This window comes from Hypanus sabinus, chromosome 15 (genome assembly GCF_030144855.1).
Source record: "Hypanus sabinus isolate sHypSab1 chromosome 15, sHypSab1.hap1, whole genome shotgun sequence".
Classification (NCBI taxonomy): domain Eukaryota; kingdom Metazoa; phylum Chordata; class Chondrichthyes; order Myliobatiformes; family Dasyatidae; genus Hypanus; species Hypanus sabinus.
In genome coordinates, this window is record NC_082720.1 from 92,984,579 (window position 1) to 92,997,371 (window position 12,793).

The window sequence follows — 12,793 nt, forward strand, 5'->3', positions numbered from 1 at the left end:
ATGCTTTTCATGCGTAAAGCCTTTCATTCCCAGAATCATTCTAGTGAACCTCCTCTGGTCCCTCTCCAATGCCAGCAGAATTTTTCTTAAATAAGCAGCCCAAAACTGCTCATAATCCTCCGTGAAGTCTGACCACTTACAAAGCCTCAAAATTATATTCTTCCTTCTGTGTGCTAGTCCTCTTGAAATGAATGCAAACATTGCATATACCTTCCTTACCACTGACTCAACCTGTAAATATTAGAGCCATAGAATCACAGAGACAGAAAATTACAGGAGAGAAACAGGCCCTTTGGCCCACCTAGTCCATGCTAAACTATTTAAACTGCCAACTCCCATCAAGCTGCACCATTATCATAGCCCTCCATACCCCTACTAACCATGTACATAGCTATCCAAGCTTCTTTTAAATGTTGAAATCAGGCTTGTATGCACCACTTGCACCAGCAGTTCATTTCACACTCATGAGCCCCCGAGTGTAGAAGGTTCCCCCTCATGGTCCCCTTAAGCTTTTCACCTTTCACCCTTAAGCTCTTAATGTCAAATAGTCCCACTTAACTTCAATCGAGAAAAAGCCTGCTTGCACTTACCTAATCTAGACCCCTCATTTTGTTTGATGGTTTGGCCTTCCTCAACTGCTTCAAACGCACACTCATGCCCAATACCACAGGATTGTGATCTGTATAACAGTCAGCACCAGGGTACATTTTCACCTGCTTCACTACATTCCTGAACCAATTGGGTACTAAAATGTAGTCAATTTGGTTTTTAGCTGAACCAGCAGGACTGATCCATGTGTACAGTCTCCGGTTTTTCACTGAACCATCAGGACTGGTCCACGGGTACAGTCTCCGTTTTGGCAAACTGTACCAGGTGTTCGCAATCATTAGTTTGTTAATTTTTGCAAATTCAACCAGTCTTTCTCTGCGGTCGTTTCTTTCCCTAAGCTTGAAGGGTCCTACAGTCAAAACTTTTCTTGCACTGCCAACTTTGGCATTTAAATCACCAAGAATCACAGTTATTTATATTTATATTAGACCGCACCAACTACTTATACAACCTCAACCTTATATTTCCTGTATTCAGTACATTGATTTGTGCAGGCTAATGTGCCAAAAGCTCTCTTTACAAACCTATCAACATGAGATGTCACTTCCAATGAATTAAAGACCTGTATTCTCAGATCCCTTTGATCTACCACACTCCTCAGTCCCCTGCCGTTCACTGTGTAAAACCTGTATGGTCTTACACAGTGCAAAACCTCGCTCTTGTCTGCATTAAATTCCATCTGCCGTTTCTCAGATAATTTTTCCAGCTAGTCCAGACCCCGCTGCAAGCCTTGATAATTTCCCTCACTGTCCACTACACCCTCAATTAATGTCATTCACAAATTTGTTGATTCAGTTAACTATATTATCACCCAGATCATTGATATAGATAACAAGCAATAACAGACCCAACACCAATTCTTGTGACACTCCACTAGTCACAGGCCTCCAGTCAGAGAGGAAACCATCTACTACCACTCTCTGGCTTCTCCCACAAAGCCAATGTCTAATCCAATTTACTACCTCATCTTGAATGCTGATTGATTGAATCTTCTTACCCAACCTCCAATGTGGGACCTTGTCAAATGCTTTGCCATGGACTTTAGAGCAAGGACAATGTATATGGAATCCTCCAAGAGGACCACAACCTTCTCATAGGGTTTGGAGTCTTGCATGCCTCAATGACCCAGAGAGCTATGTTGGTAAGAGTCAGGGCCTTGTGCTTTGATTCTTGGTAGGGTTATCCTTGTCAAACATGTCGAAGGGTAGAGGCCAGACTAAGAATGGCCCACCAGTTCTCCAGGTTTGGGAGTTCAGCTCAGGGCAAACAAATCTAACTGGTCAAAAAAAATGTTACGGAAACAGCAACCTTCTATATCAGTGTGTAATGGTATGGACAGATGGAGATGGTGAAGCTTCAGGCAGTAAGAAAGTAATTTATGTATGTAGAAAACACTTCAAGATCAGTATAACAGTAAAGACAAGGTATATAGTTTATTCTTCTAGATCAGTATTAGAACAAGGAGAATGCATAAGGACTACTCTTCTAATTCAGTATAACAATGACAATGCATATGGAATACTTTTCTAGCTCAGTATAACAGAAAGGATGATGTACATGGAACTCTCATCTAGATCAGTATTAGAACAATGACAATGCATATGGAATCCTCTTCCAGATTAGTATAACAGCAAGGGCATTGTGTATGAAATACTCTTCTAGATTAGTATTAGACCAAGGACAGTGTATATGGAGTAGTCTTCTAGATTTGTATAACAGCAAGGACAATGTATATGGAATAATTTTCTAGATCAGTATTACAGCAAGACCAGTGTATATAGAACATGCTTCTAGACCTGTGTGGTGAAGATCCGCAGGTCTGGAGGAGTGAGGGCCTGCAATAAATTAAGAACAGAGAAAACAGGAAGACAGGCAGAAATCTGACAATCTGAGAAAGAGAGACAGAGACAGGAAGGGATAGGGGGAGAGAGATTAATGTAGAGAGATGGAAAGAGAGAGGGAGATGGAGAGGGAGGAAATTGCTAACACTTCTGAAGACATTAGTGATGCAGTCACTCAGAAAATGATTTCAGGACTGAATTGAGTCAATATTATTTTTTGTATTCTGCATGGAGGATGGTGACTAGTGGTGTTCCACAAGGATCTGTTCCAGGACCTCTTCTCTTTGTGATTTTTATAAATGGCCTGTATAAGGAAGCAGAAGGGTGGGTTAGTAAGTTTGCTGTTGACTCAAAGGTTGGGGGTGTTGTGGATAGTGTGGAGCGTTGTCAGAGGTTACAGCATGATGTTGATAGGATGCAGAACTGGCCTGAGAAGTGCCAGATGGAGTTCAACCCAGATAAGTGCACAGTAGTTCATTTCAGTAGGTCAAATTTGAAGACAAAATATATTAATGATAAGACTTGTTAATGTGGAGAATCAGAAAGATTTTGAGTCTGTGTCCATAGGACACTCAAAGCTGCTGCGCAGGTTGACAGTTTTGTTAAGAAGGTGTATGTTGTGTTGGCCTTCATCAACCTGGGACTGAGTTCAAGAGCCATGAGGTAATGTTACAGATATACAAGATTTTAGTTAGTTAGAGAGTGCAGAGGAGATTTATAAGGATGTCGCCTGGATTGGAAAGGATGCCTTATGAGAATAGGTTGAGGGAACTTGGCCTTTTTTCTTTGGAGCAACAAAGGGTGAGAGATGACCTGATAGAGGTGTATAAAATGACGAGAGGCATTGATCATGTGGATAGTCAGAGGCTTTTTCCCAGAGCTGAAATGGCTAACACAAGGGGCCGTAGTTTTAAGGTGTTTGGAAGTAGGTACAAGGGGGATGTCGGAGGTAAGTTTTTCACACAGAGAGTGGTGGGTGCATGGAATGCACTGCCAGTGAAGTGGTAGAGGTAGTTACATTAGGGGCTTTTAAGAGACTATTAGATAGGAACAAGGAGCTTATAAAAATAGGGGGCTACGTGGTAGAGAAATTCTAGGCAGTTTCTAGAGTAGGTTACATGGGCGGTACAAAATTCTGGGCCGAAGAGCCTGTAATGTGCTGTAGATTTCTATATTTCCATGTAATACAGATTTATGGAAGTGTAACTCTTGTGAGGTTGTACTGTGCTGAATAGGTAAGGGGTAGCCAATGACACACACTTAATGTTTTAGAAACAGTGTCTCCCCCTCCACCACAGGGGAGGGTCTCTGCACAGAGCTGATGGATGATTGTTGGGTGCTGGTAGAACGATGAGCCCATAGCAGTGGGGTAGTTGTAGAAGCTGAGGGACCTCAGAAGGGTATAAAAGACCTCATAGTGGTTGGTGAGCACAGCATGGAAGCTGTGTGTCCACTGTGGTGGGTAGAAAGGAGGGGCTTATCAGAGAAAAGTATTGTGTTCAGGGGAATCTCAAAGAACCCATCATCCAGTCCATGCCCTCTTCTCAGTGCCACCATTGGGCAGGAGGTACTGGATTATCCCACAGCATCAGGTTCTTGAACTAGGATGGATGACTTCTCTCACCTCTACACTGACCTGATTCCACAACCTACAAACTCACTTTCAAAGACTCTTTTCAACTCACGTTCTCAGTATTTTTTTATATTTCCACAGCTTGTCTTCTTTTTCACATTGGTTGTTTGTCACTTTTTGTTTTTGAACGCTTTGTAACATTCTATTTCATTTTTTTTCCCTGTAAATGCCAATAGAATTTTATTGTGTTTTTTTACTTTCCTGTAAAGGCATGCAAGAAAATGAATTTCAGGGTTGTATATAGTGAAATACGCATATTTTGATAATAAATTTACTTTGAACTTTTATACTTGAATCAATAAAGGCTACCATGTAGATACAGCAAACAGCATTCTCCAACAGCTTCACCGCTGTGGCCATTCCTTTGGCCTGAAATCCTTACCCTGGACTATGGACCTTCCCTCACAATGCCATAGGTCTACTATCCTCAGGTTTACAACCTTACTGTTCCCCAGCCCTGCTCTGCCACTTCCACCCACTTCACACGATTTGCTACCTGTACATTGAAACATACAGTGAAATGTGCCATGTGTGTCAATAACCAACAAAGTCCAAGGTGGCAACAGAGCATGCCCACAACTCACTAACCCCAGCCCATATGTCAGAATCAGGTTTATTATCACCGGCATGTGAAGTGAAATTTGTTAACTTAGCAGCAGCCGTTCAATGCAATATATAATATAGAAGAAAAATAATAAATAAATAAACATATTGAATAGATTTTTTAAAAGTGCAAAAAAAACAGAACTACTGCGTACTAAAAAAAGTGGAATGTGGGAGGAAACGGAATACCGGATGGAAACCCATCATCCAATACGTCTCCGGCTACCACTCCAGCTGTCTCTTTTTACCTGGTTTGATCTGCGTGTCTCCTTCACTCCCACCATTTTCAGCCCACTGATCACCTTGGATCCCTGTCTTACCACTGCCCTGCTCTTCTTTATGTCAGCCATCTCCCTCTCCATTCTCAATACTGATTCAAGGTTTTTTACCCAAAATGCTGACAGCTCCTCTCCCTCCACAGACACTGCTCGAACAGCTGAATTTCCCTGACTATTTTTATGTTGCTCCAAATTCCAGCATCTGCAGTCTTGTGTGTCAAACCACTGTACTCATACAATAACTTAAAACCTGATGCAAGGTTTTTACCCAAAATATCAACAGTCCAGATCAATTCAATTCAAGTTTAATTGTCATTTAACCATACAGGAATACATCCAAACAGGACAGCGTTACTACAGGGATAAGGTGCAGGGACACATTACCAACAGTCACTCACAATAATCAGACACAAGATGACAATTAGGTAATAAGACTCCCAGCGTCCACCCGCCTCGCGACACCGAGGTTTGATGCCCAGTCCTCCTCTCACAGACAAATCAACAAACCCATACAGAATGTCAATAAAAATACAACTCCATTGAGTGCCACTAAAAAATACCTGCAGTCAGCCTCAACAGAGCTTGTCTTCTGCTGAGCGAAACCCTGAGAGGGCACCAACAAGCCACAGTCCTCAACAAATACCTCAGCCACTTCCTCCCACCTACCTGGTGCAGGGAGGCGCGCATTTTATACAACTATAGACATGCTGGGCCTCGACATCCACCAGGCGTACACTTCAATCTTTTACAGTGCCTCTAAAAATATTCACCCCGCTCCCCCGGAAGTTTTCATGTTTTATTGTTTTATAACATTGAATCACAGTGGATTTAATTTGGCCTTATTGACAGTGATCAACAGAAAAAGACTCTTTTGAGTCAAAGTGAAAACCTGTACATTGAAACATACAGTGAAATGTGCCATGTGTGTCAATAACCAACAAAGTCCAAGTCCAAGCCTGCAAATATCACCAGGTTTCTGGTGGCAACAGAGCATGCCCACAACTCACTAACCCCAGCCCATATGTCAGAATCAGGTTTATTATCACCGGCACGTGATGTGAAATCTCTACAAAGTGATCTAAATTAATTACAAATATATAACAAAATAATTGATTGTATAAGTATTCACCCCCTTTCATGTGACACATCAAATCAGTTGGTTTTAGAAGTCACATAATTAGTTTAAATGGAAATCTGTTTTTGGAGGCCTGTGTGCAGTCAAGGTGTTTCAATTGATTGTGGTAAAAATACACTTGTTTCTGGAAGGTTCAACTGCTGGTGAGTCAGTATCCTGGCAAAAACTACACCATGAAGACAAAAGTACACTCCAGGCAACTCTGTGAAAAGGTTATTGAAAAGCACAAGTCAGGAGATGGATAAAGGAAAATTTCTAAGTCACTGTATATCCCTTGGAGTACAGTTAATTCAATCATCGACATATGGAAAGAATATGGCACAGCTGTAAATCTGCCTAGAGCAGACTGTCCTCATAAACTGAGTGATCGTGCAAGAAGGGGACTAGTGAGGGAGGCCAGCAAGAGACCTATCTCAGCTATGGAGGAGTTACAAACTTCAGTGGCTTTGTACAGCGCTTCACCAGTTGCAGCTTTATGGGAGAGTGACAAAGAGAAAGCCACTATTGAAAAAAAACTCCCATGAAACCTCGGCTAGAGTTTGCCAGAAGGCACGTGGAGGCTCTGTGGCTGCATCATGCTGTGGGAACGTTTCACTGCAGCAGACCCTGGAAGGCTTGTGAAGGTAGAGGGTAAAATGAATGCAGCAAAATACAGGGAAATCCTGGAGGAAAACCTGATGCAGTCTGCAAGAGAACTGCAACTTGGGAGAAGATTTGTTTTCCAACAAGACAATGACTCCAAGCATAAAGCAAAAGCTACACAGGAATGGCTTAAAAACAACAAAGTTAATGTCCTGGAGTGGCCAAGTCAGAGTCCAGACCTCAATCCAATTGAGAATTTGTGCTGGACTTGGAAAGGGCTGCTCACTCACGCAACGTGAGATCCTCATGCAACATGACAGAGCGTGAGCAGTTCTGTGAAGAAGAATGGGGAAAAATTGCAGTGTCCAGATGTGTAAAGCTGATAGAGACCTATCCACACAGACTCAAGGCTGTAATTGACTCAAAGATGCATCTATTAAATACAAATGAGAAAACCTGCAGATGCTGGAAATCCGAGCAACATGCACAAAATGCTGGAGGAACTTAGCAGGCCAGGCAGCCTCGATGGAAAAGAGTACAGTCGACATTTCAGTCTGAGACCCTTCAGCAGGACTGGTGATAAAAAGATGAGGAGTCGGAGTAAGAAGGTGGGGGGAAGGGAGAAAGAAACACTAGGCGATGGGTGAAACCGGGAGGGGAGAGGGGTAAAGTAAAGAGCTGAGAAGTTGATTGGTGAAAGAGATACAGGAATGGAAAAGGGTAAATCTGATAGGAGAGGACAAGATGCCATGGAAGAAAGAAAAGGAAGAGGAGCACAGGAGGGAAGTGATGAGCAGTTAGGAAATAAGGTGAGAGAGGGAAATGGAATGGGGAATAGTGAAAGGGGTGGCATTACCGGAAGTTTGAGAAATCAATGTTCATGCCATTAGGTTGGAGGCTACCCAGATGGAATATAAGGTGTTGCTCCTCCAGCCCGAGTGCAACCTCATCCCAACAGTAGAGGAGACCATGGGCTGACATATTGGAATGGGAATGGGAAGTGGAAATTAAAATGGGTGGCCACTGGGAGATCCTGCTTTTTCTGGCAGACAGAGCGTAGGTGCTCGGTGAAGCAGTCTCCCAATCTACGTCGGGTCTCACCGATATATAGGAGGCCACACTGGGAGCAGCGGACACAGTAGATGACCCCGACAAACTTACAGATGAAGTATTGCCTCACCTGGAAGAACTGTTTGGGATCCTGAATGGTAGTGACAGAGGAGGTGTAGCACTTGTTCTGTTTGCAAGAATAAGTGCCAGGAGGGAGATATGCTTGGTAGTGGGATCCCGTTGGAGTTGGCAGAAGTAATGGAGAATTATATGTTGGATGCAGAGGCTGGTGGGGTGGTAGGTGAGGACAAGAGGAACCCTATCCCTGGTAGCATGGCAGGAGGATGGGGTAAGAGCAGACATGTGTGAAATGGAAGAGATGCGGTTGAGGGCAGTATTGATGGTGGAGGAAGGGAAGCCCATTTCTTTGAAGAAGGAGAGCATCTCCTTCGTTGTGAATGAAAAGCCTCGTCCTGAGAGCAGATGGAGACAGAGGAATTGAGAGAAGGGGATGGCATTTTTACAAGTAACAGGGTGGGAAAAGGCATAGTTCAGGTAGCTGTGAGATTCAATGTGTTTATAATGGATATCAGTAGATAAGCTATCTCTGGAGATAGAGACGGAGAGATTGAGAAAGGGAAAGGAAGTGTCAGAAATGGACCGGGTAAATTTAAGGGCAGGGTGGCAGTTGGAGGCAAAGTTAATGAAGTTGATGAGCTCCGCATGGGTGCAGCCCTGTATCTCTTTCACCAATCAACTTCTCGGCCCTTTACTTGACCCCTCCTCACTTGCTCTCCCTCAGGTCTCAGACACAATGCAATGCAACGTTATTTATAAATGCATCAATCATACACCGTAAACTGCAGCAAAATACGGTAACTGTGCTAAAGGGCTGTGTACCACACTAACTCTGTACATGCTACTGTGTTAGAATGCTGTATGTCTAGAAATACAGTAAATAAGCAATGGTCCTGTTTCATTAAAACAATAGGTTCTCAGATCCGACTCGACCAGACAGAAAGACTCCAATCATCAATGATCCACTTAGAACTACAAAACTACATTTATTCAGACAGAACAACACAAGCATTAAAATACTGATCTTGGCATGTGCAACCCCCGTCACTGTAGTAGACCTCTCGTTCTGCCGATCCATGATGCCATTCACAACCAGACTGATGGTGAAACCCCGAGAAAGTACTAACACCCAGCTACCCCGATTGCTCTGCTTCTATACCCTACCCACTGATAAGAAATGCTGCAGAAAGTAGAGCATGACATAGCACCAGCTCAAAACACCAAATCAGAACCAGCCAACACTGCATTCATCATCTTCCCATGGCTCTTCCCATAGTAATGCATTCTCATGTTGGATTCCCAAAGTAGTAAACTCCTGCATTCAAGATCACAGTGATGATGAGAATCCTGACAAGTCTGAAGACTACACAGAATCCCTCATATCTGTGCTCATTTCCATCCACATAATTACCGTTATTGCAATTCTACTTCCTATTTCAAACCATTTTAAAAAAAACATTCACTTTCAAAAGCACATAAGGAAACCAAAATCAGACTGGAACTGGAAATGTGGAAAGGTTAAGGTGTAAGGACCAACCTTGGTGAAATATCACATCCTTGCTGCATGAAGGCACCCAGCGAGAACCAGAGACTGTTAAATATCCCAAACTCATTGGTCTGCTCAAGGCTTTGTGTGTCGGGTCCTTCCTCATACTCCTCCGTCTGCCACTCATAGGGGCTGAACCTACTGACCAGGAACAGCACCACACTCACGCCTATGTAGGCAAACACGATGCACATCCAGATCTCGTATGCCAGTGGGTCCAGGAAGGAGAAAACCCCAGGCTTGGACTTCTGTGGTTTTTTAATCATAATGGAGATGCCCAGACTCATGAAAGGCTTGGAGAAGTCGATAACCTCCTCACGTACCAATGTGATTGTTAATGGGGCCACTGCAATGTCAGCTTTCTGAAACACAGCAAAGGAAATAAAGGTTCAAAGTTAAGTTTATTTGTCATGAGTAGATCAAAACATCAAAACACACGATGAAATGCATCATCTGCATCAATGATCAACACAGTCAAAGGATGTGCTAGGGGATGCCACACTTCTGGTCCCAGCATAGCATGCCCACAATTTACTAACATTAACCTGTACATTTTTGCTATGTGGGAGAAAACTGGAGCACTGGAAGGAAACCCAAGAAATCACAGGGATAACATACAAACTCTTTACAGACAACAGAGGAATTGAAACTCTGATCGCTGGTGCTGTAAGGCATTACTCTAACTGCTATGCTACTCTGCTGCCCCAGTGCAGCAGAATTAGCAGAGGCACCTCATCCCTATGCATACACCTCCTGACACCTGGCAAATTTGTCTAGAGCCCTGCCATATCATGTGCGTACTATCACAATGCCCTTTGTGGGACTATCTGTGCAACAATGATCACTGGACCTCTGCATGGACTGGGCTGGAAAGAGGAGATGGGTAGTTCCTTAGAGCTGAGGGCAATGGACCCCAACTCGGGATCAGTATTAGAATCAGGTTTATTATCATGACATGTGACATGAGACTTATTTTGACGCAGTGGTACTCTGCAATACATTTAAAAATTTACAAGCTACAGTAAATATAGTAATTATTTTATGTATTACACTGTACTGCTGCAGTAAAACAAATTTTATGACACAATCAACACACATAAAATGCTGGAGGAACTCAGCAGGCCAGGCAGTAAAAGAATAAACAGTCGATGTATTGGGCCAAGACACTTCAGCAGGACTCCTGCCTGGCCTGCTGAGTTCCTCCAGCATTTTGTGTGTGTTGCTTGGATTTCCAGCATCTGCAGATTTTCTCATCTTCATGATGCAAACCTGATTCTGAATCAAGATTTTCCTTGTCAGAATTGTGGCTCGCTAACACTGTTTGTCTCTTCCTCAGAGAACAAAAGAGAGTACAATACAGGAACAGGCCCTTCAGCACATCATGTCTGTACTGACAATGATTCCAGCTCAAGCTAATCCCCTCTGCCTGCACGTGGTCCATAAGTCTCCATTCCCTGTCTGTCTCAAAGCCTGTTGTATCTCCTTCCATCAGTGGCATCCTGGTACACCACCTACAGAGAGAGTACAGAAGGTGTTCACCAGGATGCTGCCTGGATTAGAGAGCAAGTGCTATAAGGAGAGGTTAGACAAACTTGGGTTATTCTTTCTGGAGTGTCAGAGGTTGAGGAGAGATCTGCTAGAAGTTTATAAAATTATGAAGGTCATTAATAGGGCAAACAATCAATGTCTTTTCCTCAAGGTTAAAGTGTTCAATACCAGAGGCGTGCCTGGAGTGGTGGTGGAGTCAGATACAATGACAGCGCTGAACAGACTCCTTGAGAGCTTCGGTACATCAATACTCCTAAGGGCCCATTTACTTCTCCCTTACATTTGACCACACAAAGTGCAATACCTCACTTGGAGAAGTATAATATGATTAGGAATAGTCAGCATGTGTTGGCACATGGCACAAGTTGGCACAAGTGGTTAGGGTGTTGGTCTAGTGATCTGAAGGTCACTAGTTCAAGCCTCAGCTAAGGCAGCATGTTGTGTTCTTGAGCAACACGTTGCTCTGTGATAACACCTGTGCCCTTGCCCTTCCCTTGGATGACATCGGTGGCGTAGGGACTTGCAGAATGGGTAATTGCCGGTCTCCCATACAAACCCTGCCCGGGACGGCAAAGAGTGGTTGTAGACAGGTCATATTGTGCATGGAGGTCGGTGACCAGTGGTGTGCCTCAGGGATCTGTTCTGGGACCCTTGCTCTTCGTGTTTTTATAAGGAAGTGGAGGGATGGTTTAGCAAGTTTACTGATGACACAAAGGTTGGGGGTGTTGTGGATAGTGTGGAGGACTGTCAGAGGTTACAGCGGGACATTGATAGGATGCAAAACTGGGCTGAGAAGTGGCAGATGGAGTTCAACCCAAAAGTGTGAAGTGGTTCATTTTGGTAGGTCAAATACAATGACAGAATATAGCATTAATGGCAAGACTCTTGGCAGTGTGGAGGATCAGAGGGATCTTGGGGTCTGAGTCCAAAGGATGCTCAAAGCAGCTGTTCCAGTTGATTCTGTGGATAAGAAGGCATAAGGTGCATTGGCCTTCATCAATCACAGAATTGAATTTAGGAGCCGAGAGGTAATGTTGCAGTTATATAGGACCCTGGTCAGACCCCACTTGGAGTACTGTGCTTAGTTCTGGTTGCCTCACTACAGGAAGGATGTGGAAACCATAGAAAGGGTGCAGAGGAGATTTACAAGGGTGTTGCCAGGATTGGGGAGCATGCCTTATGAGAACAGGTTGAGTGAACTCGGCCTTTTCTCCTTGGAGCGACAGAGGTTGAGAGGTGACCTGATAGAGGTGTACAAGATGATGAGAGGCATTGATTGTGTGGATAGTCAGAGGCTTTTTCCCAGGGCTGAAATAAGACCATAAGACAAAGGAGCAGAAGTTGGCAATTTCGCCCATCGAGTCTGCTCTGCCATTTCATCATGAGCTGATCCAATCTCCCCTTTAGTCCCATTCCCCCATCTTCTCACCATAACCTTTGATGCCCTGACTACTCAGATACCTATCAGTCTCTGCCTTAAATACACCCAATGACTTGGCCTCCACTGCCGCCCATGGCAACAAATTCCACAGATTCACCACCATCTGGCTAAAATTTTTTTTCACATCTCTGTTCTGAATGGGCGCCCTGCAACCCTCAAGTCATGCCCTCTCGTACTAGACTCCCCACCAGGGAAACAACTTTACCACATCCATTCTGTCCATGCCTTTCAACATTCAAAATGTTTCTATGTGGTCCCCCCTCATTCTTCTAAACTCCAAGGAGTACAGTCCAAGAGCAGTCAAACGTTCCTCATGTGTTAACCCTCTCATTCCTGGAATCATTCTAGTGAATCTTCTCTGAACCCTCTCCAATGTCAGCACATCCTTTCTTAAATAAGGAGCCCAAAACTGCACACAGTATTCCAAGTGAGGTCTTACCAGTGCCTTA

At 43.7% G+C, this 12,793-nt stretch overlaps 1 protein-coding gene across 1 annotated transcript in view; it reads right to left on the bottom strand.

Moving 5' to 3' along the window:
- Positions 1–12,793, bottom strand: part of LOC132405711 (glutamate receptor 1-like) — a 336,150-nt gene that overhangs the window by 248,702 nt on the left and 74,655 nt on the right. Inside the window, exon 11 of the mRNA XM_059990746.1 lies at positions 9,347–9,717. Coding sequence (XP_059846729.1) covers positions 9,347–9,717 — 371 coding nt within the window. The remainder of the gene's footprint in view (positions 1–9,346; positions 9,718–12,793) is intronic.